The 27,357-nt window shown below is 45.2% G+C and overlaps 1 protein-coding gene across 5 annotated transcripts in view; it reads left to right on the top strand.

Annotated features, from left to right (window-relative positions):
• Positions 1-27,357, top strand: part of ITSN1 (intersectin 1) — a 520,117-nt gene that overhangs the window by 321,994 nt on the left and 170,766 nt on the right. For 3 of the 5 annotated variants that reach the window (XM_029603536.1, XM_029603539.1, XM_029603535.1), the window contains one exon: positions 19,037-19,186. The exons of the other annotated variants lie outside the window; for them this stretch is intronic. In XM_029603536.1, coding sequence (XP_029459396.1) covers positions 19,037-19,186 — 150 coding nt within the window. The remainder of the gene's footprint in view (positions 1-19,036; positions 19,187-27,357) is intronic. 5 annotated transcript variants of the gene reach the window in all.

Here is a 27,357-nt window from a genome sequence, read left to right as displayed (position 1 = left end):
ATTTAAATTAATATACCAATGCTCAAGACCAGGTCTTATCGTACCGGTTCACAATAAACTAGGGGGTAAACCATTTAACCAGTAAAAACATTGAGAGCGAGAAGTTACATTACAACAGGGAATGTACAACAAGGCTTTTGAAGAGAAGTAAAAAAGGAAAGATTAACAATTTCTAATTTGAGAGCAGCGCATGTAAGCAGAAGCAGTTGCGAACATGGTAAAAAATATATACAATGAATACTATATTTGCAGTGAAGTCTATAAGGCGAGTTGCTGTTTAAATAAGGTCGACGAGGCAAGTTACGAGAGTGCGTAAATTAACCGGAAAACAGTTTCTCTGTGAGGCGAAAATAAACAGACGCTACTGATGGGTGATGGACCGTGTAGGTTACCAGATAGTTTCTTCAAGGAAATGCTTGGGCGAATAGCCAGGTTTTTAATTGTTTTCTAAATGTGAAATGACAGCTTTCTTGGAGATCTGGCGGGAGATTGTTCCAGTGAAGTGGGCCAGCCGTTGATAGCGCTCGTTTTTCAATTGTGTTGTGTATAACTGATTTGTTAGGAGGAGTCTGTTAGAAAATCATCCATACTTGACCACCTTCAAATTGAATAAAATTTTGTTAATATGTTCGCTAGAGCCTCAAATCAAACTATGCAGAATTTTTCGGCTGGATCTCTATTGGTTCAAGAGCTAGAGACAGCCGAATGAAGGTCACTCGTAGAGTACTGTGCTTTGCACAACACAAAATGGCCACTTTATCCGGGCAATGCAGCCAAACAATCCCTGTAAGGGCCTGAAATTTTGTGGATTATTACAACCTCTGGTGCTAAGTTCCTGTGCAAAGTTTGGAACCTAACAAGAACTTGCCACCCTTTTTATGACCCAGCAAAGTACGTGAAAAATGTTAAAGAAATTTAAGGCCTACTTTGATTCTTCATTGCTCCTGATAATAAGATAAACATGTAGTTCAAAGGTCTCAGGAAATAACAGCCTGTATGCAAAGCCTTTGATACTATTTCCTATGCAGGGGGGTCTAAGACCTTTTAACCCTAATCACATCAAGAGACTTAGATTTATTTATTTAGTTAGTTAGTTTTTCTATACTGGTATTGGTACATACCTTCACACCGGTTAACAATGTTTCTTAAAATAATAACATAAAAAAAACATAAAAAGATAATAAAATACATTAAATTTTACAATCATAAAAATAGTAATACATATATAAAATTAATTCATAAAATGCTCACATTTAAAACCAACATTGTAAAACAACTAAAGTAAAATAATGCTTCTAACTGGGTACTACTTGAAAAGCTTGCACGTATAACCAGGTTTTTAGAGCTTTCTTGAACTCTTTAGTTACCTTGGAGCCTTAGTTCGGGTAGTGAATTCCAAAGACCTGGTTCCGCTAATGACACAGCCCTTTCCCTAACAGATGTAACTCTGGCTGTAGAAACAGAGGGAATTATGAGAAGACCTTTGCCTGCTGATCGCAAATTTCGTTGGGGAGTGTGAATGCAAATGACCGCATTCATCCAGTCTACTTGTTCGACATAGACCGCTTTATGTATTAGACATAAAGTTTTATATTGAATTCTAAATTCAATTGGTAACCAATGTAACTTGGCAAAGACTGGGGTAATATGATCTTTTTTATTAGTGCCAGAGATAAGTCTGGCAGCAGAATTCTGTAAAATCTGAAGAGGTCTCATTGATATGCTAAGTAACAGGCAGATTTATTTATTTATTTATTTATAAGCTTTTAAAAATACCGACATTCGTGAGCACATCATGCCGGTTTACAATGTAACAGAAAGGTAGAGAATAGATAAAACGAGGGTGGGGGGAAAAGAGGGAGCAGCTGGAAGGAGGAGAAGGGAGAAGCAGGAAGAAAACAAGGCAAGGGGGGAGGACCAATGGCAGAAGGGGGCCACCGGAGAGATTAACATTACATCGTAGAGTGCCCACTAGGCGAAAGGCACTACGGTTAACTTTGTACAAATTAGTGTAGAGTTATACATCTATGTATATAAGTGTAATCACAAAATAGGCACAGATATCAAGCATTGTGATGAGCAGTACCTCAGGAAGCAAGAACAAAGAAAGAACAGGAAGTAATACCATATAAGGACAAGGAGGGAATATAGGTTTGAAAAAGATAAGACCTGTGTAAAGCTGTGCTCTATAGGGAAGCGTCTGGCTGGCATCTTTTTTTTTCTGCTACTTTGCTGGCAGCAGGCAGAGACTAGATCCCAGTACCTATAGAACTCTTTGAACTTTATTTGCTTTTAAACAAGGCTTCTGAGGTTTTCCTTATTCTCCTCTCGATAATAAAAGTTATTTACTTGTAAGAAGAATGCCTAAGTTGTTTATTTAAGAAAAAAACAGATTAACAGGCCATTATTGGATCAGTAGTCATGGCCCATGACGTACATGTAGGATTTTCACTAGGAGGCTTTGCAGCCAACTGTGAGACCACACCTTGAATACTGTGTACAATTCTGGTCGCCGTATCTCAAAAAAGATATAGTTGCAATGGAGAAGGTACAGAGAAGGGCAACCAAAATGATAAAGGGGATGGAACAGCTCCCCTATGAGGAAAGGCTGAAGAGGTTAGGGCTGTTCAGCTTGGAGAAGAGACGGCTGAGGGGGGATATCAAAGAGGTCTTTAAGATCATGAGAGGTCTTGAACGAGTAGATGTGACTCGGTTATTTACACTTTCGAATAATAGAAGGACTAGGGGGCATTCCATGAAGTTAGCAAGTAGCACATTTAAGACTAATCGGAGAAAATTCTTTTTCACTCAACGCACAATAAATCTCTGGAATTTGTTGCCAGAGGATGTGGTTAGTGCAGTTAGTGTAGCTGGGTTCAAAAAAGGTTTGGATAAGTTCTTGGAAGAGAAGTCCATTAACTGCTATTAATCAAGTTTACTTAGGGAATAGTCACTGCTATTAATTGCATCAGTAGCATGGGATCTTCTAGGTGTTTGGGTAATTGCCAGGTTCTTGTGGCCTGGTTTGGCCTCTGTTGGAAACAGGATGCTGGGCTTGATGGACCCTTGGTCTGACCCAGCATGGCAATTTCTTATGTTCTTATGTTCTTATAGTTATATAAAGTCATGATGTCACATTTTTATGCAAATTTTTGCCATTTTTTGGGTACATATATCTCTACTGTGTAGTTTTTAATTTTTTTCTTTCTATGTCATTTGAAAGAGCACCTTTTTTGGCTACAAAAGTTGCCCTGTTTCATCTTGGATCCAGCCTTGCTTTTGTCAGACAAGCATGAATGCACTGTGTTAAAAAGAGCCATCTTTGGCACCCAACTGTGAAACATGAAAATGAGCTAGAAATGTGAAATTTTACAATGCAGCTCAGTTTACTGTGCTTACCACGCTTTTAGAGGTAGATTTTATAATTTTGCGTGACTGCGTACTTTTGTTCGCGCACCAGGCGCGAACAAACGTACACTGGATTTTATAAGATACGCGCATAGCCGCGTGTATCTTATAAAATCCGGGGTCGGCGCACGCAAGGGAGTGCACATTTGTGCAACCTGCGCGTGCCGAGCCCAGCGCGCGCTGCCTGTTCCCTCGCCCTCCCCCCGGCCCTATCTAAAACCCCCCCCCCCTTACCTTTGTTGGCAGATTTACGCCTGCTGAAAGCAGGCGTAAATCTGCCAACAATGCCCTGCGCGGCTGGATTTACGCGCGCAGGGCATTTAAAATCCGGCCGTTAGCTTTTGACATGTTTGTTTAGACATATTTTAATAAATTAGTCATCAAAGTCATTGCAAAACTTTGTATGCTGATTAGTTACCTTGCAATTGTCAGTGGTGGCTGAGCCTCAGCCAATTCAGCAATATTGACAACCCCATCATCTAGGGGCCACGCCAGACAGCCAGACAAGATACCAGCCACATGTTTCCAAGCTTTTATTTAAACACAAAACAAGAAAAGGCAAGGCACTACAAACGAGGATTGCTTAAACTGCATATTTCACAGTCTCTTTTTTTTTTTTTTTTTTTTTTCCTGCCTTGCTCATATTTTTGAATGTCCCATCAATGTGTGACAAAGTAGCTTGTGAATAAATATACTACCTGCCTGATGAAGTTGTTATGGGTGCATCAAGGGTAGCAATAATGTGCTCTTCTGCAACCCAACAGGTATCTGTACGGGGCGGCCAGTAAAATGACCTGGCAGGAACTTGGGGGTGCAAGAAATTGACCAAGACATCACGTTCCTCAAATGAGACTTCACATATATGGCCAATCCACAAGGAATTATCATAGATGCAAGCTAAATACTGACCAGGTTGGAAGCTGGATATTTGAAGGGCAGGAAAATTCACGTTCATGTTCTAGAACACTTGCAATGAATGAGGTGACATTATTTGAAATTTTGCTAATGCAACTTTAGATGCATCAATGAGCTTGAATTGATGATTTTCCTTTGTGCCAGCAACTGTATTGACCTTTGCTAAACCTCTCATCCTGAACAGGTCTGATTGCTTCAATGTCCTCCTTTGGGGCACAGAAAAATTGATACCACAAAGAGCACTATAGCTTCACAGACCAGGGCATGTTACCAAAATCTCTGCCACAACACACTGCTAACATGGCATTACCATAGTTCCTTGTGAAGGCTATACTTTTGCATGTTCAGGCTTCCAAGCAGTAAATAACACAGCACAATAAAATGTCCTTTTTGAGGGGTCATTTATAAAAGTATATCAAAGCAAGATATGTCATGAGCTATAAGCATGGTATGCACAACAAGCTTCGCTGCACTGTAAAATTTCACATCTCTAATTCATTTACACAGCAGGGTGCCAAAGAAGCCTCTTTTTAACATAGCGCGCCCATGCATGCAAGTGATGCATATCGTTGGGACTTAATTCTGACTAAAGCCAGTTCGGGTCCAAAATGAAACAGGGCAACTTTTGTAGAAATAAAGATGCTCTTTCAAATAACATAAAAAAGAAAAGATTTAAAAACTAGACGGTAAAGAGATCTGCACCTGAAAATTGGCAAAAATTTGCATTAAAAAGTGACGTGTCTTTATATAATTATATATTTGCTTCCAGTTGCCTGTAACGCCTCTTAGTGCAAATCTTAATCGTATATGCCATGGGCCATGACTACTGGTCCAGTCAGGGCCTGAATCAAAGTATAGGTCAGGAGCAATGAGGAGTCAAAGTAGACCTTATATTTCTTTGTCATACTGGGTCAGACCAAGGGTCCATCAAGCCCTGCATCTTGTTTCCAACAGTAGCTAATCCAGGCTTACAAGTACCTGGCAAGCACCCAAACACTAAGTAGATCCCATGCTTCTGATACCAGTAAAAGCAGTGGCTATTCTTTAAGACAACGTGATTAATAGCAGTTAATGGACTTCTCCTCCAAGAACTTATCCAAACCTTTTTTAAATCTAACTGCACTAACCACATCATCTGGCAACAAATTCCAGAGCTTAGTTGTGCGTTGAGTGAAAAAGAATTTTCTCCGATTAGTTTTAAATGTGTTACTTGCTGACTTCATGGAATGCCACCTAGTCCTATTATCCAAAAGAGTAAATAACAGATTTACATTTACCCGTTCTAGACCTCTCATGATTTTAAAGACCTTTATCATATTCCCCCCTCGGCCGTCTCTTCTCCAAGCTGAACATCCCTAAGCTCTTTAGCCTTTCCTTATAGGGAAGCTGTTCCATACCCTATATCATTTTGGTCGCCCTTCTCTGTACCTTCTCAATAGCAACTATATCTTTTTTTGAGAAGCAATGACCAGAACTGTACACACTACTCAAGGTGCAGTCTCACCATGGAGCAATACAGAGGCATTATTACATTTCCTGTTTTATTCACCATTCCCTTCCTAATAATTCCTAACATGTTGTTTGCTTTTTTGACTGCCGCAGCACACTGAGCCAATGATTTCAATGTATTATCCACTATGATGCCTAGATCTCTTTCCTGTGTGGTAGCTGCTAATATGGAACCTAAGATAGTCTAACTACAGCATGGATGATTTTTCCCTATATGCAACACCTTGCACTTGTCCACATTAAATTTCATCTGCCATTTGGATGCTCAATCTTCACGTCTTGCAACGTCCTCCTGCAATTCATCACAATCTGCTTGTTATTTAACTACTCTGAATAATTTTATATCATCTGCAGATTTGATTACCTCACTCATCATCATATTCCTTTCCAGATCATTGAAAAGCACCAGTGCAAGTACAAATCCCTGAGGCACGCCACTGTTTACCCTTTTCCATTGAGAAAATTGACCATTTAATCCTACTGTTTCCTGGCTTTCACCCAGTTTGTAATCCACGAAAGGACACTGCCTCCTATCCCATTACATTTTAGTTTCAGAAGGTGTTTGACAAAGTCCCTCATGAGCCGCGCCTTCTCAATGTTTTACACCTAATTTGACAATGCTTATGCTTTTTCCTATTTTCTTCAGATAGATCCTTCTTCCAATTTTTGAAGGATGTTTTTTGGCTAAAATAGCCTCTTTCACTTCACTTTTTAACCATGCTGGTAATTGTTTTGCCTTCCTCCCACCTTTCTTAATGCATGGAATACTGCTGGACTGTGCTTCTAAGATTGTATTTTTAAACAATGTCCACACCTGTTGTAAACTTTTAACTTTTGCAGCTGCACCTTTCAGTTTTTTTCTATTTTCCTCATTTTATCAAAGTTTTCCTTTTGAAAATTTAGTGTTAGAGCTGTAGATTTACATATTGTTCCCCCCTCCAGTCATTAGTTCAAATTTGATCATGTTATGATCACTGTTGCTAAGTGGCCCCACCACAGTTACCTCTTTCACCAAATCCTGTGTTCCATTAAGAATTAAATCTAAAATAGCTCCCTCTCTCGTTGGTTCCTGAACCAATTGCTCCATGAAGCAGTCGTTTATTGCATCCATGAACTTTGTTTCTAGTATGTCTATATGTTACATTTACCCAATCAATATTGGGGTAATTGAAATATCCCATTATTACTGCATTGCCAAATTGGTTACTTCCCTGATCTCTCTTAGCATTTCATCATCTGTCTGATCATTTTGGCCAGGTGGATGATAGTATACTGCTATCACTATACTCCTACCCAACACACATGGGTTTTCTACCCATATAGATTTTACTGAGCATTTATCTTCTTGTATGATCTTTATCCTGTTGGACTCTGTACCTTCTCGGACATAAAGTGCTACACCTCCACCAAGTTGATCCTCCCTATTATTGCAGTATAATTTGTATCCTGATATAGCATTGTCCCATTGGTTATCCTCCTTCCACCAGGTCTCTGAGATGCCAATTATGTCCACCTCATCATTCACTGCTATACATTTTAACTCTCCCATCTTACTTAGACTTCTGGCATTGGCATTCAAAGTGCATCTTTTGTTTGTATTAACATTCTTTTCAGTTGATATGGATAATTTAGAATTGTTTAGCTTAGGTGATTCTTTACCTATAGGCACATGGACTACTTTTGCATTTATTGGAACCTCTCTGTTGGGATGCCCTAACTCTCCTGTTTCATTAAAATCCTTCAAAGATACATTCTTCCAAACCATGCACTGCTGGGTGACTGTCTGCGTTCCCCCTTGTTCTGATTAAAAGCTGCTCTATCTCCTTTTTGAAAGTTAGTACCAGCAGCCTGGTTCCATTTTGGTTAAGGTGGATCCCGTCCTTTTGGAAAAGTCTCCCCCTTCCCCAAAAGGTTGTCCAGTTCCTTACAAGACTGAATCCCTCTTCCCTGCACTATTGTCTCATCCATGCATTGAGACTCTGGAGCTCTGTCTGCCTCTGGGGACCTGTACATGGAACAGGGAGTATTTCAGAGAATGCCACCCTGGAGGTTCTGAATTTCAGCTTTCTACCTAAAATCCTAAATTTGGCTTCCAGAACCTCCCTCCCACATTTTCCTATGTCGTTAATGCCTACATGTACCATGACAGCCGGCTCCTACCCAGCACTGTCTGTATTCATATCTAGGTGACGTGTGAGGTCCGTCACATTCACACCAGGTAGACAAGTTATCAGGCAGTCCTCACTTCTACCAGCCACCCAGTTATCTAGATTTCTAATATTTGACTCACCAACTATGATGGTTGACCTAACCCTTCCCTCCCGGGCAGTGGTCCTGGAAGACTTGTCCTCAGTGCGAGAGAACAACGTATCACCTGGAGAGCAGGTCCTTTCTACAGGATCCTTTCCTGCTGCACCATGTTGATGCGCTCCGATCATGAGACCTTCTTCCTCCAAGGCAGCACCAGGGCTGCCAGTCTGAAGTTGGGACTTGGCTACTGTGTTCCTAAAAGTCTCATCTATATACCTTTCTGTCTGCCTCAGCTCCTCCAAGTCTGCCACTCTAGCCTCCAGAGATCAGATTTGTTCTCTGAGAGCTAGGAGCTCTTTGCACCTGGTGCACACATATGATCTCATACATGTGATACTCGATGCAAAAGACTGAAAATCCCCCCCTCTTGCTGCTGGACTGCTGCCTTCATCTTAATTTTGTTGAGCTCCTAGTTAAGTTTAGGTTGCTAAGGGAGTTGGAATTAGACTACTTTCAATTTATAGGTGTATTCACTAATTAATCTGCTAGTGACCTACAAGGGGATGATTAAACTCTCAATAAGGGCTGGTGCAATAGGATGATTTAGAAAAGAGCCTGATTGACCTTTACTGAGAGAGTGTCTTTTTCCTAAAAATCAAGGGTTGAGCTAGGGGTGGGTGGGAGGGAAAGACAGACACTAGAATTAACTCTCTCTGGCTTGCTTATTATCTCAGAAGCACACAAACTTTAAAGAATATATTCCACTATTAAACCTCTCTCCAAACTTTTTTTTAAGTCCTAAGAATTTCCAAGGCTATACATAGACCAATCCTCTTCAACCACCAGTAAGTTGATCTTCACTCAAAGGATTGAGAGGTTTGAGATTTGCACGCTGTTAGACGTATACTTCTGGTCCTCTTCTACTGCAAAGGGTCCAGAGCCTCTGGAAGCTGGGGCTGTGGAGTTCGAAACCTGGATCGCTCACTGTAACCTCTGGAGTCCTCTCCAGAGGGATGCTGGGAACAGTATGCAGATGAACCTTCCAGTCCTCTTCTACTGTAGCATTTTTCACTAACATTGCTGACCCATAAAAAGGGAGGCAAGTTCATGTTATGTTACAAACTTTACACTGGGATTTACCACTAGGGGTTGGACTAATCCACAAAATTTCAGGCCCCTGAGAAGTGTTGTCTGGCTCCAGTACCTGGACAAAATGGCCATTTTAGATTGCGCAGAGCATGATACTCAGAAGTGACCTCCATTCAACTGCCTCTAGCTCTCCAAACAATGGAGATCCAGGTGAAAGATATAGCGGCCTCGGAGGGAACTTTCTTTCCACCCACCCCACCCCACCTTTGTTGCCCAAGTTACGCCTGCCGGGCTGGCCGCTGGCGCGTGATTCCCAGGCCCGGGAGCCGTTTTGGAAGCCTCAGCCATGCCCCCGAAATGCCCCCGGGCCAGAACCGCAGCCCCGCCCCCAAATGATGCGCCGCCGCGACACGCCCCCCCCCCCCCCAGGAAAACCCCGGGACTTACACAAGTCCCGGGGCTTGCGCGCACCGCCGAACCTACTCAACATAGGCTCGGCGCGCGCAGGGGGAACTTCAGGCAGGTTTTCGGGGGTACGCGCGTACCTTACACCCATACCCCTTTGAAAATCTGGCCCTTAATGTACCCCCTGATGCCGAATCTTCCATTTGGAACATGGACCGTGTTGGCATTATTCCAGTGATGAAGCAGCTCTTTTGAAGAGATTAGCTCAAAATCATCTGATCAGATAAGTTTTATTTGCAATTATAAAAACAAAAAAATAAAACTTATCCCGATGGACTAGACCAGCAATGGTGAACTCCAGTCTTCTAGTGCCACAAACAGGCCAGGTTTTCTGGATATTCACAATGAATATGCATGAGATAGATTTGCATGCAGTAGAGGTAGTGCATGCAAATCTTTCTCATGCATATTCATTGTAGATATCCTGAAAACCTGGCCTGTTGCAGTCGAAGACTGGAGTTCACCATCCCTGAACTAGACTAATGATTGAGTAGAAGGCAATTGAAGGCCATTGTGTTCAGATCGGTAGTGCCTATTATGAAAATCTATTGACATTTATTAATTGTATAAACTTTTGCATAAAAAAATTAGTTTTAGCCAGGTAAATCTTTTGAATATCGATCCCTTAGTGATTCAGGCCTTACATATCCAAAAATTAAATAATCCAAGATCTGCAGTATGTATGATTTATGACAGCATTTTCTATTGATAGCTTCAATACCAACATATATCATTCCCATTTGCAGTAGAAAATTTGCACTGGTATGAATGGAGGTACAGCTCTGTTAGCCCGCAGGGTCATTTTCCTGTGAAAACTAATTGCTCAGACAGGCTTTTCAGAACACAGCAATAATCCAGAAAAAATAATGGAAACCTTGGTCAAATCTTATAATACATTTTGATGTAAAAATAATAGATGTCTGGAAAGCTAGTTGATTTCTTTTTAATTTTGAAAGAATGTTTATTAAAGGTTAATTAAATAAAGGTTAATTAAATAAATAAATTTAATAAAGGTTATTAAAGGTTCATTGTAAGACATATGTTGTCATTTTTTCTACTTGTTATAATGTAAACCGGAGTGATAAATAATTCTGTTACCTGAACTTCAGTATAAAAAAAGTTATAAATAAATAATTAATAAAATAAACATTTCAGCAAAACAATTAACAGAAAATGGCACCCTTCCCCCATCCTTAACATGCTACAAAGAAAATTCACAATAAATAAATTAACAACAAAATTTATTAAAATAAATATTCCCAGCATTATGTTCATTCAGAAAACTTTGATCCAGAGGAGCCACATATAATCAGACAAGACAAAAACTCCCTTTTTCCTATTCCATTCCAGAAATGATTAACATTACAATACTTCTCACAGGACAAGCAGGATGGTAGTCCTCACATATTGTTATGAACCGCACTGCCCGCGGGTTCCCCCGCGAGCAGGCTTTGACTTACCATGCTGCTGTATCTTCAGCCGATGCGGCAGGACGCCGCCGTTGGCCCTCCCACGCGGCTGGAGCCGCAGACCGAAGTTTCTTCTGCGGCCTGGAGGCCGCCCTGCATCATCCTCTTCACCGCGGCCGGAGCCACAGACTTTCTGCTTCTCCCTCGGGGCCCGGGATCTCCGCCGATGTCATCTGCCTCTTCGCGGCACCCAGGCCGCAGCCCCGGGCTGGAGTAGCGGCAGGAGCTGCCCCCGGGGCCTCCTGCAGCGGCTGGAGCCGCTGCCGACATCGGGCCTGCATCCCAGGCCAGCCCTGCCTCTTCTGACGTCGTGCATCGGTGCAGGCCGCTGTCCGCGGTCCTGCACAGCTCCTGCTCTCCTCTTAGGCACGCGGCCGCGTCTTCCTGCTTCATTTAAAGGGCCAGACACAGGAAGGGTCTTGGCCCCACCTTGCTGACTGTTTCCTGTACCAGCCCTATAAAGGGCTGCTCCGTTTGTTGTTCCAGGCCTTGCGTCGTCGTGGAGTCTTTGCTCTGGAGGCTCCTACCTGCCAGAGCCCTTGTAAGGTCTTCCAGTCTTGTGGAGCTCCTCACTGTGATGTCTTCTTGTCATGCCATGTCAAGTCTTCGTGCCTGAGGTCCATGTCCAGGTGTCTTCGTGATCTTCTTCGTCCTAGTGTTCCTGCCTTCCTTGATGTTTTTTCCTACGCCACGCCTCGTCTACGCTCTCGAGCCTTCTGGTCCGGTAGGCCGGGGGTCCCTCAGATGCAGTACTCCTGAGTGGACTAGCCTGCCGGTGGACGGTTGTCCTGTGCTCCTGAGCCTTCATGTCCCGGATGTGTGTTCCTGTACTGTCCCGCTCCCGTCGTGGTCTGTAACCAGCCCTTTGGGGCTGTGTAGGGCGCGTAACGGATAGGGTGGTCCGCGACTCAGTCCCGCGGGTGGCCTGAGTAGAGCGCCCTGAGAGACAGTGCCAATGTCCATGCCTCGTGTTGCCTTTGTGGATGTCAAGAGTCTCGTCCCTGGATGCCGTTGCATCAGCCATGTGTCTTCCTCCCTGGATGCCGTTGCATCAGCCGTGTGTTTTTGTCCCTGGATGCCGTTGCACCAGCTATGTGTCTTCGTCTGGATGCCCTCGCATCACTCCATAGTCATGTCTTCATGTCAAGGCCCATCTGCCCTCAACCTCAGGCCAGGCCTGCTGCTCCATGCTGCTCGCAGCAGGTCTGAAAGGGCCCGGAATGGTCGGAGGACCATTCACCTTCCATCATCCTCAGATGTTGGCCATGGGAGCTTGCCGGCCTGGCCGAGGGCAGACTGTTCAGCCTCGCGGGGCCACCGTCAACCCTTGGTTCGGCCCTGAAGGTCTGGGTTGGGCTGAGGCCCATGGGCACACTAAACAACCAGAGTATAACACATATGGGTGACATCACAGGATGGAGCCCAATCACGGAACACTTTTGTCAAAGTTTCTAGAACTTTGACTGGCCCCTATTGGGCATGCCCAGCATGGCACCAACCCTGCAGTCAGCAGGGGTCCCTCTTCACTCTTCTTTTTTCCGTGCAGCAGTAGCCATGCGGTTAAGGCGCTCTGCAAGGATTCCTGACAGGAATTTTCCTCACGGAATTATTTAAAGTTAAATTGCCCCACAGGGGTCCCGCCGTTAACTTTTTTCAGTCCGCAGTACTTCGGTAAGTTTTTACCCATTTTCCGTCGATTGCCGTCGACTGTACCACGGCTCGATTTTTCTATGGCCTTGGCATCGGGGTTCCATTGGTGTCCGGACTGTACTCGTACCATGTCCATTACAGACCCGCATAAAGTCTGTGTAATGTGTCTTGGTCGAGAGCACGATGTCTTGACCTGCATCAAATGTGCCCTAATGACACCAAAAGGTCGCAAGACCAGAATGGAGAAGATGGGACTTCTCTTCCATGCTCAAACCCAGACACTGTCCATTCCTTCGACGTCATCTGAACCGGCACCGTCAACGTCAGCATCGACCACCGACCAGTGACCGCCCAGTGTTGATCACTTCCCGGCCTTCGACACCCTCTTCTCCCCCTCAGGACCGAGGGGATTGTAAGGAGAAATATCACCATCGGCACTGAAAGTCTCGGACCATCGAGGCATCGAAACCATCGACCTCGCCATCATCCGAGCCGCCGCCGAAGAAACCCCGTCCAGAAAAGGCACCGACCTTTTGGGCGACCAGGTCACTGAGGCAATCCTCACCCGACAGGGCATCGGGAGCCACGACTCCGCCTCTAACGGTGGTCCCTCCGGCTATGCCTCTGCCTCCTTCTTCTGTTCCAGAGCCGGGGCTGCTTGCTCCAGGTCTCCGAGAAGAACTGGACCGGATGGTTCAGGAGGCCATCGACAAGGCGATGCATCGACTCCAGGTTCCCCCGGCACCAATATCTGTGCCGATAGTGGAACCGAGCACCGACCAGATTCCAGCAGCATTGGCACGGCTGCTATCGAGGATGGAAGCGCTTATTGCCGCTTTTCCACCGGTAGACTCCGGGCCACCGATGGCTCCGGTGCCCTCCCTGCTGACTTTATCATCGGGAGGAGAAACACCATTCCGCATCCCTCCATCGGGAGTTCTGCCTCAGCCATCGAGATTGATACCGATACCTCCATCGATGCCGTCGATGCCTGCACCAGGGCCTTCATTGCTTTCATCGGTGCCTCCGGTTATTCCTCCGATGCTTTCGGAGCCTAAACCGGGACCTTCAGGTATCCAACTCCCCCGACCCTCTACTGTTCCTAGAGCGACAGGTGCTGATCCTTATGATACCTGGACTGATGATTCTTCACCAGATACCGATGACTTGCCTTCACCACCTTCACCCACTGAAAGTAGAAAGCGTTCTCCTTCAGAGGACCTTTCTTTCATAAATTTTGTGAAGGACATGTCTGAATTGGTCCCTTTCCAGATACTGACGGAATAGAACTACAGACATCAAATGATGGAGTTGCTTCAATTCCTGGATGCGCCCAAGGAAATCACCTCCATCCCCATCCATCAAGTTCTTCTTGACCTTCTCAAAAAGAACTGGGAGCATCCTGGCTCCATTGCACCAGTCCATAGGAAAACTGACTCTACCTATTTGGTGCAGTCAGCTCCAGGCTTTCAAAAGTCTCAGCTGAATCACCAGTCTGTGGTGGTTGAATCTGTGCAAAAGAAAGCAAAAAGGTCGAAAACTCATGCTTCCTTTCCCCCTGGCAAGGAATATTAGTTTTTGGATACCATTGGTCGCTGAGTCTTTCAAGGATCAATGCTGATCCTCTGAATTGCTGCTTACCAACTATATATGATCCAATATAATAGGGTCATTTTTAAGCAACTACAAGACGTGACAACCTCCATGCCTCAGTCACTTCCAGAAAACTTCCACACCCTACTTAATAAGGGTTTGGAGGCAGGCAAACATGAGATTAGATCATGTTTCGATATCTTTGACACTGCAACCAGAGTATCTGCAGCTGCTATTTCAGCAAGACGATGGGCTTGGCTCAAGTCTTCAGACCTTTGTCCGGAAGTGCAAAAGCAGTTGTCCGACCTCCTCTGCATAGGAGACAATCTCTTTGGCAAGCAGATTCAAAAGACAGGGGCTGAACTAAAGGACCATCATGAGACTCTGACAGCTCCCCCTGATTCCTTTGGATTATCCTTCTAAACAGCCTTTCCAGAAGGACTCTAAAAAGTCTTTTTATAGACCAAAGAAGTCCTACCCGCCAGCAGCCAGATGCCGGTGTGCGAGACTATTCCTCAGATCACAGTCTCGTCAAACCCGAAAGCAAAAGCCACAGACAGCCCCCCAACCGGGCCCTGCTTCTGGTTTTTGACTCTCGCCAGATTCCATTACCAAATGTCCCAGTGGGAGACCGCTTGTGCCATTTCAACAACATATGGTAATCAATCACCTCGGACCACTGGGTCCTAGCAATAATTGTTCAAGGCTATCATCTCAACTTTCTCTCTATTCCTCCAGATTCCCCACCTCTAATGACGTGGAAAACATCCGACCATTCATTGCTCCTGGAGCAGGAGGCCTCCCTCCTACTCCAGTCCAGAGCAATAGAACCAGTACCATTGCCTCAGCAAGGCCTCTGGTTCTATTCCCGGTACTTTCTAATCCCCAAAAGATCGGGAGGCGTCCGTCCAATTTTGGATCTACGAGCCCTCAACAAGTACCTTCAGAGAGAAAAGTTCAAGATGGTAACCTTAGGCTCCCTGCTTCCTCTTCTTCAAAGAGGGGACTGGCTCTGCTCTCTCGACCTCCAGGATGCATATACTCATATTGCGATAACTCCATCTCATCACAAATTCCTGAGGTTTCTCGTAGGCCCCAAGCACTATCAATACCGAGTGCTTCCATTTGGCCTAGCATCTGCACCACGAGTCTTTACAAAATGCCTCGTCGTGGTTGCCGCCTTCCTCAGGACTCAAGGTGTTCACGTCTATCCCTATCTGAACGACTGGTTAATCAGGGCTCCGACTCAGCAATCCGCTCTGTCATCCCTACATCTCACCTTAAACACTCTACTTTCAGTAGGATTTCTCGTCAACTACGACAAATCCTCCTTAGGCCCATCTCAAACCTTGTCGTTCATTGGGGCAGACTTGGACACCTTACAGGCAAAGGCTTTCCTGCCTCGACAACGAGCCCTCACTCTCGTGTCTCTGGCGCATCAGCTGCAGTCTCAACGCTCGATGACTGCTCATTGTTTTCTCATCCTCCTAGGACACATGGTGTCCTCAGTTCAGGTCACACCAATGGCCCACCTGGCCATGAAAGTCATGCAGTGGACTCTAAGGTTGCAATGGACGCAGTCCCTTCAGCCCCTGTCGACCATTGTCCACGTCACAGACTCACTCAGTCTATCTCTCGCCTGGTGGACGAATCACAACAATCTTCTACAGGGTTTGCCCTTTCAGGCGCCAAACCCTCATATAACTCTAACCACCGATGCTTCCAACTTCGGGTGGGGAGCCCATGTGGCCGATCTCCAGACACAAGGTTCCTGGTCTCCAGAGGAAGCCAAACACCAAATAAATTTCCCGGAGTTACGAGCAATTCGGTACGCTCTCACAGTATTTCAGGATTGCCTGTCCAATCATGTCATCCTGATCAAGACAGACAACTAGGTGGCCATGTGGTACATCAACAAGCAGGGAGGGGCAGGATCCTACCTTCTATGTCAGGAAGCTGCACAGATATGGGTGGAGGCCCTCTCCCACTCAATGTACCTCAGGGCCACCTACTTGCCGGGACTGGAGAACGTGTTGGCAGACAAGTTGAGTCGCAACTTCCAACCACACGAGTGGTCTCTAAACCCCTCAGTAGCTAACTCCATCTTCCAAAAATGGGGTTATCCTCAAATAGACCTCTTTGCGTCACCCCAGAATCGCAAAGTAGGCAATTTCTGCTCTCTCACTCGCAGCCAACATTATCCACCAAGAGACGCGTTCTCCCTATCATGGTCAACCGCTCTCCTATACGCATTCCCTCCACTCCCACTTCTCTCGAAGACTCGCGTGAAGTTACGTCAGGACAAGGGAACCATGATCCTGATAGCACCCCACTGGCCCCGCCAAGTGTGGTTTCCAATTCTTCAGGATCTTTCCATTCGCAGGCACATTCCTCTGGGAACAGACCCGCTTCTAATCTCTCAAAACGACGGGTGCCTTCGCCACTCCAATCTTCAGGCCCTGTCCCTGACAGCATGGATGTTGAAAGGTTAATCCTTCAGCCGCTTAACCTTTCTGATCCAGTCTCCCGTATCTTGATTGCTTCATGGAAGCCTTCCACGAGAAAATCGTATTCCTACAAATGGAACAGGTTCACGTCATGGTGCTCTTCTCAGGCCCTTGATCCCTTTACCTTTTCAATCCCAAAGTTTCTAGACTACCTCTGGCCTTGTCAGAGTCAGGTCTTAAAACTTCCTTCATTAGAATGCATGTCAGTGCGGTAGCCGCTTTCCATAAAGGTATCGGGGATGTCCCTATCTCAGTACAACCCCTTGTCACACGATTTCTGAAAGGCTTGCTTCACCTCAAGCCTCCACTGCGTCCTCCGGCCCCTTCTTGGGACCTCAACCTAGTTTTGGGTCGGCTTATGAAACCACCATTTGAGGCTCTCCACTCCTGTGAACTTCGCTTTCTCACATGGAAAGTGATTTTCCTTTTGGCAATCACTTCCGCTCGCAGAGTTAGTGAATTACAGGCCCTAGTTACCTATCCGCCTTACACTAAATTTCTGCAGGACCGGGCGGTACTCCGCACTCACCCTAAATTCTTACCTAAGGTAGTATCAGTTTCATCTCAACCAATCCATTATACTACCTACCTTCTTTCCCAGGCCTCATTCCAATCCAGAAGAACAGGCTCTTCATACCCTTGACTGCAAACGGGCTCTAGCTTTCTACCTAGACCGTACAGCTGCCCACAGGAAGAGCACTCAATTATTTGTGTCTTTCCATCCTAACAAATTGGGACAGCCTGTGGGTAAGCAGACTCTCTCCTCCTGGCTAGCGGACTGCATATCCTTTTGCTACCAGCAAGCGGGCATTCCACTCCAAGACTGTGTTAAAACACACTCTGTGAGGGCCATGGCGACTTCAGTAGCACACCTACGATCGGTGCCGCTTCCTGACATTTGCAGGGCTGCCACTTGGAGTTCTCTCCATACTTTTACAGCCCACTATTGCTTAGACAAAGCCGGAAGACAAGATTCCATCTTCGGCCAGTCTGTCTTGCGTAACCTATTTACGACGTGACGAACCAACACCCTTCCGCCTTCCCGATGGGGTTCAGGATGCCCTCTACCAAATTCCACCCCAGTTGTTGTGCCTGTTGCACACCTTTGGGTACATTTGGTGCATGTTCGGACATCCTCAGCTCGGTACTCACCCCTATGTGAGGACTACCATCCTGCTTGTCCTGTGAGAAAGCAAATGTTGCTTACCTGTAATAGGTGTTCTCACAGGACAGCAGGATGTTAGTCCTCACGAAACCCACCCGCCACCCCACGGTGTTGGATTTATTTTATTATTTTATTTTTCGGCACTACCTGAAGCTTTTAAATAAGACTGAAGAGGGGACCCCTGTTGGCTGCAGAGTTGGTGCCATGCTGGGCATGCCCAGTAGGGGCCAGTCAGAGTTCTCGAAACTTTAATAAAAGTGTTCCGTGATTGGGCTCCATCCTGTGATGTCACCCATATGTGAGGACTAACATCCTGCTGTCCTGTGAGAACACCTGTTACAGGAAAGCAACATTTGCTTTTTCTTCTGTTGTGTGGGTTAGTTGTTCCAGTGCATATGTATTCCATAACAATTGCATCCAGGCTTCTCAAGGTAGCGCAGTAGGTCTGTTCCAGTGACTAGGAACTATCCTTGCTACTACCAACCTGCGTTTAACCCTTTTAAAGTCAAACAGGAACTTGCCCTTCTAAAGAACTCAACAATAATATTACAGATTCTGCTGGTAGCAAATGTCCCACTTCCTCATGAATCCATGGCAAAAAGTCTGAAAGATAGATTTCTTAATTCCTGATTTGATGCAGTACATTACAAGATGACTGCTTAAAATTGTCTGAAATCTAGTTGATTATCTGGGGGATGTAAATTTCCTGGAAAGGAAAATGTCAAGCTGCTGTATTTATCACAGATTTGCATAATATTGCCTAATTGATATCACTGAATGAATCCCAGCCCTCCTGGGAAGTGACCTTCACAGAGAGAGACGGGTATCAGGGGTGAGTGAGTTTGCCAAAGACTAATATACATTTACCAGATCCCTCCTACCCTCTATGCGCCACCCTGGTGATTAAGAATCATTTTGGTTATCTTTGATTTTGTTCATATGATTAGTGCATTAAATGACTTTATAGAAGATTGACACTGTTAAAGTAGTAATCCTTTGACTGTTTTGTTGTTTAGGCAGGAAAGGGAAGCTCAGAAAAAGGCAGGTGTAGATCCCACGAATCAGCCAGAGCAGCGGAGTCAGGACTTAGACACACAGAAAAGTCTGCAGAAACCCTCAAGTTTATCACAGTTGAAAAGCCTGTTTGGTTTCTCAAAGTTATTTAGGTATAAGTATTTTTACAAATGTAAAGAATCTTTACTGAGACAGTGTGAATGTAGCGAGATGGATGACTGCAGGTATACTTTCTTACCTTGTACAGCTGTGCCAGAAAAATATCTTGCTATAGGTTTTTATGTGAAATATGTCTTCCTCCTCATTTTGTCTTTGTGTTCACTTATTAGCTGTGGTGTCCAAAATGGAATTTACTGACCTCATGTACTACTGGCCAACATCTGGAAAAGCATGGGATTGCCACCCCAGTACAAGGGTTAAAAGTAATTGTGGCTTTCTTCTACTGTCCTGTCAGCTAAAGTCAGTAACCCTGTTGGAGTGCTGAGACACATAGAAATGTGATGGCAGAAAAAAAACATACATCCTATCTAGGCTGCCCATCTACAATCATTACCTCTCCCTCCGAAATTCCTTGTGCGTATCCCCTACTTTCTTGAATTCAGATACTGTCCTTGTCTCCACCATTTCCACTGTAGGCAGATCCATGCATCCACCACCCTTTCTGTAAAGACATATTTCCTTAGATTATTTCCTGAGGCTACCCCCTTTCACCTTTATCCTATGCCCCTTATTGCAGAACCTCCTTTCTCTGTGGATCAGCAGGACAAATGCAGCCACACAAGTGGGTGACTTCATCGTACAGACATGGTATGTGCTCTTTCAGAGCTCAGAAAAACCTAGACGTCTGTCTAAGCATGCACAGCAGTTCCCACTCAGCCGCCACTGCACTGTAGCAGTAGGACATTGAATCGCTCTCTTTTCTCGCACACTTCTGTTTTCCTGATTTTATGAGTTTTCTTTTTTTACTTGTGAATTTTCTTTCTTTTTTTTTTTTTTTGGTAATTTCGAGTCTCCTCAAAGAAAAAAAAATATTTTCTTTATTTCTCCTCACTATACCATGTCTGATGAAAGTTCCTAGTCAGATAAAAAACTTTTTAAGCTTTGTTCTAAATTTCACCACAAATGGCCAGTGTGGATCTTCATGATCTCTTTGCAGTCTGGGACTGCAATATGACATGTTGAATTGTGCTGCATGTTGAAAAAATATCCCCTCGAGCGCTCTCGTATAAAGAGTTTAAGTTGAAATACCAAATATCTTCTCTTTGGAGGACAGAAAGGTTTGGATAAACCAGTGCCTAAAAAGAAAAGGTCTCCGTCTCCTAAGTGCCATACCTGTGACTTGCCTCTCTTCTGCACTAAATGTGGGAAAACTAGGAAGATGTCTCTTTCAGCGCCATCATCTTCAAAAAAGAGCCATGCTGAGGTCCCCATTGGTGCTGAAGAGTGGTGCCATCTACTTCCAGCACCGTTAATCATTGTTGAAGATTTAGGAGACTATGTCTCCATCAATGCCATGTCAGGGCTTGGTGTGCTGGAAGGGGTAACCCTCAGGACAGGAGCGGTTGGCAAGCTGGATTCAGTGATAAGACTGAGACAGGGCAAACTGGGGCAAGACCACGACAGGAGAGTCTTCATCAGGTTGAGCCTTTGGGTTCTGGTGGCTGGCAGGACTTGGATGGTCCAAGGGAAAGGATTTAAGGGCACCCACAAAAGCAGGGCTAACTGAAGAACAAATAAGACAGAACAAGGTGCCCACAAGAGACAGACAAACAATATAGACCATAGCCAGAACAGGGGAACACAGGACAAACAAACTCAGAGGAAACAGGAGGTCACAAACTAAGGCCTCAAACAAATAGAAATTTGGTAATTTGGGTGGTAGTGGCTTGGAAATAGCCAGAAGAAATATGGAGGCAGACTCTGGCAGTTTCCTTTTGTGCAATTTATTTACAGTGGAAAACGAAGTGCAAAGCAAACCAATGATGCAGCTCACCTTAAGGTTCAGGTAGCACAGAGACATCACACATATTAGGTTTTCTTGTACAGTGGCTTCCTGCCTGCTCCCTGGGGCCTGTTTAACCCTTCTAGGCCCTGAGTTCTTCTAGTCTAGTGAAGGGCTCCTCCCTTCACCCAGGATTCCTTGTGAGTCTGTACATTAAGACCAGGCAAGACTGCTTTGCCCAGTCTCTTAAGGTAATCTTAGAGAGTTTCCTATAGACTCCCTCGCATACCCTCCCCCTCAGCTCAGCCTTGTTAGGGTGAGCACCCGCTGGTCTAGGTAGGGACACCTCTCTAGACAGGAAATCTGCATTGGTGGTTTCCCTGCCTGCCCTATGTCATATTTTATAGTTGAAGGGCTGTAGAGCCAGGAACCATCTCATCACCCTTGATTGGACTCCTTGTTTCTATTCATCCATAAGAGCGGTTGGTAGTCTGTGTTATGAGTGTAAACTCCATTCAAGCAGGTAATAGTACAAGGCTTTTAAGGTCCACTTGACTGCCAAGGCCTCCTTCCCAATTGTAGAGTAACGTCTCTCCCGTGGAATCAGCTTCTGGCTAATATGTGCCACAGGATGTTCTTGGCCATCCTTCTCTTGGGTACTGCTCACAAGCCTACTTCTGAGGCATAGATCTGCAACGTGAAGGATTTGGTGAAGACCAGACTTATCAGAAGTGGTTCTGAGCACAGAGCCTCTTTCAGAGCCTGGTAGTTCTCCTCTACATCTGCTGACCACTGGATCTTTGCTGGTGATTTCTTCACCAACAGCCTTGTGAGAGGCTCTGCCTTCTCTGAGAAATTGGGAATAAACCTTCTGTAATAACCCATGAGGCCTAGGAATGATCTCATTTCACTTTTGTTTGCGGGACTGGCACCCAGGGTGATTGCCATGATCTCCTGGGTCTGTTGAAGGACCTTGCTCTTCCCCAGGGTGTAGCCAAGATACTGGACTTCTTGCCCTCCCAGCAAGCACTTCTTAGGGTTAGCTGTTAGCTCTGCTTTCCTCAGACTGGTTAGCACAGCCTATATTTGATTCAGATGTGTCTTCCAATCTGGCCTGTACACCACAATGTCATCCAACTAGACTGCTACATACCCCTGATGTAGGCGGAGGAAGTGGTTGACCAAGCGTTGAAACATTGCGGCGGTACCATGGAGTTCAAAAGGGAGGATGGTGACTTGGAAAAGTCCACCTGGCATCGAGAATGCAGTCTTCTCCTTTGCTGCTGGTATGAGAGGTACCTGCCATTTAGCCTTTTGTAAGGTCCAAGGTACAGATGAACTGGGCATATCCCAGATTCTCAGTCAGCTCATGTACTCATGGCATCAGATATACATTGAGTTTTGAGATCTTGTTGACCTTTTTAAAGTCAATGCAGAGCCTTATGCTCCCATCTAGCTGGGTTCAAAAAAGGTTTGGATAAGTTCTTGGAGGAGAAGTCCATTAACGGCTTTTAATCAAATTTACTTACGGGCCAATACAGTACAGTGCACTCCGACTGCTTTTCTGTGCACCCTCCAACTTAATATCATGGCGATATTAAGTCTGAGGCCCCAAAAGTAAAAAAAAAAAAAAAAAATTTTAAATGGGCCCACGGCTCGCGGGCTGAAAACCGGATGCTCAATTTTGCCAGCGTCCGGTTTCCGAACTCGTGGCTGTCAGCAGGCTCGAGAACCGATGCAGGCAAAATTGAGTGTCGGCTGTCAAACGCACTGACAGCCACCGCTCCTGTCAAAAAAGAGGCACTAGGGATGTGCTAGTGTCCCTAGCGCCTCTTTTTAACGCCGGCCCTAATTAAATTAAAATACTGAATCGTGCGCATAGGAGAGTGGCCTATGCGTGCGCTGGGAGAGCAGGCATTCGCCCGCTCTCCCGCATTTTTACTGTATCGGCCCGAAAGGGAATAGCCACTGCTATTAATTGCATCAGTGGCATGGGATCTTTTTAGTGTTTGGGTAATTGCCAGGTTCTTGTGGCCTGGTTTGGCCTCTGTTGGAAACAGGATGCTGAGCTTGAGGGATCCTTGGTCTGACCCAGCATGGCAATTTCTTATGTTCTTATGGGTGAGGATCAATCGCTGTTAGACTCCGCTATAACTATGAGCCGGAGCATCTCCTTCACTTTGGTCTCAATGACGCAACACCTGGCCTCGGGAATCTGATAGGGTATTTGTCGGACCACAACTTCGGGAGGCTTATTGATGTCATGCTGCCCCAGGTGGGTACAACCTGGTAGGTTTGAGAAGAACTCCTTGTTCTTCTCAAACCCAAATAACCCAAGGATGGCCCAAACCAAATAAGCCTGATACTTCACTTTCAATGCATATCCAGCATAGCTCTCTGCTTCAGCGGCAGGGGAGAAAGACTGATACTTCACTTTCAATGCATCTCCAGCATAACTCTCTGCTTCAACGGCAGGGGGAATGAAGAAAAGTGGATCTATATATAGACAACAACCAACAAGGACTGAATTACATAGTCTGGGTAAACAAATAAGCATGGGTGTAGCTTGCTTATTGCGGCGGTTACTACTCCTAACTAATTAAGCTAGATATTTCACTTAGATGCAGTTTGAACACTGCTCTCTTACATTAATGGTGGGGGTGGAAGGGAAATAGAACCAAAAGGTTACTATGAGCCAACAGTAACAGATAAATATGAGAAAAAAAAAAGTGTGAAACTTGCTGGGCAGACTGGATGGGTCGTTTGGTCTTCTTCTGCCGTCATTTCTATGTTTCTATGTTGTTTTGCTCCACCAGCTGCTTTTAAGTCAGCTGTCTATACAGTAGACAGCTGCTCTCTGAAAGGTATCTGGATTCAGTCCACTTTATATCCGACCTCTGAACCAAACTCTCCTTCTTGTACCAGTCCGCACTCCAGTGCAACCCACTTCTTCAGGAGGTTTACGTGGTATATTTGAGTTTTTGTTTATCTGGCTGGGCTATTTTGTAATCCACAGGGCCAGTTTTCTCCAGAATTTCATAAGCACCTTGCCAATGGGCTAACAGCTTGTGTTCTGAAAATGGGAGAAGGACAAGAACACAATTGCCCAGCTGGAACACTCTTTGGGCCGTCGGGAAATTGTAACCTTGGGCTTGGGTAGCCTGAGCCTTCTGTAGGCATAGGTGAACTTCCTCCTCAGTCTTTTTTTAGGCGATTCTGCACTTGGAGAACATAGTCAATGAGGTTTTACCTGGGGTTCCATTCACTTCCCAAGTCTCACGAGCTATGTCCAAGATTCCTCTTTGTCTCCTCCCATTCACCAACTCAAAAGGGGAAAACCCCATCGAGCTTTGAAGTACTTCATGGATTGTGAACAGCATGTAGGGTAACAGTGCATCCCAGTTCTTTTTGTCTCCATCAACAAATTTCCTCATCATTTATTTGAGCATCTGTTTGAAGCACTTGACAAGGCCATCAGTCTGTGGGTGATACATCGAGGTATGCAGAGTTTTTATCTTGAGTAAGGTGCAAAGTTGTTTCATTACCTTGGGCACGAACAGGGTTCCCTGATCCGTCAGGATCTCCTTGGGCAGCCCAAGTCGTGAAAAAACCTCCATTAGGGCAGTCTGCACCACCTGAGTTTTCATATTCTGTAGCGGTACTGTCTCTGGATATCTTGTGGTTTAGTCCAGAATGATGACTATGTACTTATTTACTCGAGCAGATCTTTCTAGTGGCCCCAAAAGGGGTCTCTATTATGGATATGGGTATGAGAGGTGCCACCTGTTTGCCAGCAGGTTTTGTGAGTTGGCAGGTAGGGCAGGACCAGCAATTGGACCTGTTTTTATAGGCCCTGCCAATAGAACTGCGTCAATATTTTCTCTCTGGTCTTTTCCTCCCCTCAGGTGATGCCCTAGAAGGTGGCTATGGCCAAGTTGCATGACCTTCTGGCAATACCGTTTGGAAACTAGGAGTTGTTCTATCAATTCCTCCTCCACACTTCCCTATATGACTCAGTAAAGTAGGTCCATTTCATCACAAAATAAGAAGGAATAGGGTTTGTAACCTGCACACCAGGGACTAGCTTTCCATCCACATTCTGTATATGCTCCTGGGCCTACTTAAACTCATCCTCCTTCTGGGCCCACTTGAAGCTTCCCGTGTCACCCTCCTTTTCCCACTCAAAGGTTCAGGTAAGACATTCTGGATGGGTTACTGTTCTTACCCTGACTCCAACCTTTCCTCCTCGGCTGCCTGTAAATTAGCAGCATAACTGTATTTGTTCTGTCAGCGTTGCCTCTGGGACTTTGGAGTCTTACAGTCTTTATGATAAGGATCTGGATCATCCAAGGGAGAGAGTTCTAGAAACTCCAGTTCTTCATTGTTTTGGCTGGATGAACCCGTTGTGAGATGGTTCCAGAGGCTCTTAAAATTTGGATAGTCCTATCTTTTCACCATTGAGTAGAGTAGCCAAGGAAGAGCTCCCAGCTTAATTTTGTCTTGTATGACCAGGGTCTTTAGTTGTGTCCTACTTGTTGGAAACTGCCTTTGATCCCCGTGGATGCATGCCAGGTCACTACTCTGTCATAGTCAATCTGGACTCGCTTCACTAACTCTCTTCATATGAGCATTTTCACACTCCCAGAGGCCACTAATGCCTGGGTAGTAATGCCATCTAGCTCAACTGCAATCACAAAAGTAGAAACTCCCTGGCTGGGGTCATTATCGAAATTTCAAAAGTGTGGGCCACAGCATTAGCATCTATTGGTTCATCTTCCCTGCTGGTACAGTCTCTAGTAAAATGGTCCCTTTCTCCATAGCTGAAATATGGCGGTACGGCTGAGGTTTACAGTTGAGATGCAAAGTCCAGCCGGATCTGTGCTACTGGGCCTCTGGCTCTTAGGACTCCATCATTCCCTACTTGGGTTGAATGGCTTCTCTGGGAACCATGGTGACTCATGCATGGTCCAGACCTAGTAATAGGCCTCCGCCACTTCCAACACCTTTTTCAGCATAAGTTTTGGTGTCAGCAGACCCACTGCCATATAAATCATTCCAGGCTGTCTTAAGAACTATTTTAGCAGAACCACTTCAGTTACCTCCACTCCGGTCTTCCCTTCTGGGTGCAGTCACTTCCAAGTGACATCCTTGAGGCTGTGGAATAGGTTCCTTGGGTTTTCCCCAGCTTGAAGAACTCCCTACCGAAACTGCTATCTGTAGGTTTCTGGGGTGAGTCCTGCTCTCTTAGAATGTAAGCTTTGACTTTCTGGTATTTGTCCCTCCCTTCTGGATTGGTGCCTTGTAAGGCATCTTGACTACTCCCAGTGAGTAGAGTCACCATATAGGTAGCCCACCAGTCCTCTGGCCAACCTGCCAATCAAGCTGAGCGTTCAAAGTTTTTCAGGACACCATCAGGGTCTTCTCCTGGGATCATCTTAAGTAGTGTTGGTGACAAGGGAGAAGGACTGGTTTCGGCAGTTTTCACATAAGAACATAAGAAATTGCCATGCTGGGTCAGACCAAGGGTCCATCAAGCCCAGCATCCTGTTTCCAACAGAGGCCAAACCAGGCCACAAGAACTTGGCAATTACCCAAACACTAAGAAGATCCCATGCTACTGATGCAATTAATAGCAGTGGCTATTCCCTAAGTAAACTGATTAATAGCTGTTAATGGACTTCTCCTCCAAGAACTTATCCAAACCTTTTTTGAACCCAGCTACACTAACTGCACTAACCACATCACCTGACAACAAATTCCAGAGCTTTATTGTGCATTGAGTGAAAAAGAATTTTCTCATATTAGTCTTAAATGTGCTACTTGCTAACTTCATGGAATGCCCCTAGTCCTTCTATTATTCGAAAGTGTAAACAACTGATTCACATCTACACATTCAAGACCTCTCATGATCTTAAAGACCGCTATCATATCCCCCCTTCAGCCGCCTCTTCTCCAAGCTAAACAGCCCTAACCTCTTCAGCCTTTCCTCATAGGGGAACTGTTCCATCCCCTTTATCATTTTGGTTGCCCTTGTGTTATCTGGGTTAGCACCATTTGGTGTTTCATCACCTGTTCTTGAAGTACCTGCTGCTGATCAATTTGAGTTTGCAGGGTGTTCTGTAATTGCTGCTGCCCTGTACCAAGGACCTGGATCACTTCTTCCATCTTCCCTGCTTACCAAGCTGCCTTCAAACTGGTATCTATCTGGTGGAAGGAGAAATGAAAAAAAAAAAAGCAGTTGCTGGCCTGTCTGACCCTGACACACTGCTTGAATCCTGACTACACAGGCGGCCTATCCTCTTAGCCTGTTGTAGCTTCAGCTGGGTAGGTGGAACGGGGAGGCCCCAGGAAAAGAGGAAAAAACTTAGCAGGGGTGTGTTT

Source organism: Rhinatrema bivittatum, chromosome 5 (assembly GCF_901001135.1).
Source record: "Rhinatrema bivittatum chromosome 5, aRhiBiv1.1, whole genome shotgun sequence".
Classification (NCBI taxonomy): Eukaryota; Metazoa; Chordata; class Amphibia; order Gymnophiona; family Rhinatrematidae; genus Rhinatrema; species Rhinatrema bivittatum.
The sequence above is the reverse complement of the archived record's forward strand: the minus strand, read 5'-3'. Positions and strand labels throughout refer to the sequence as shown.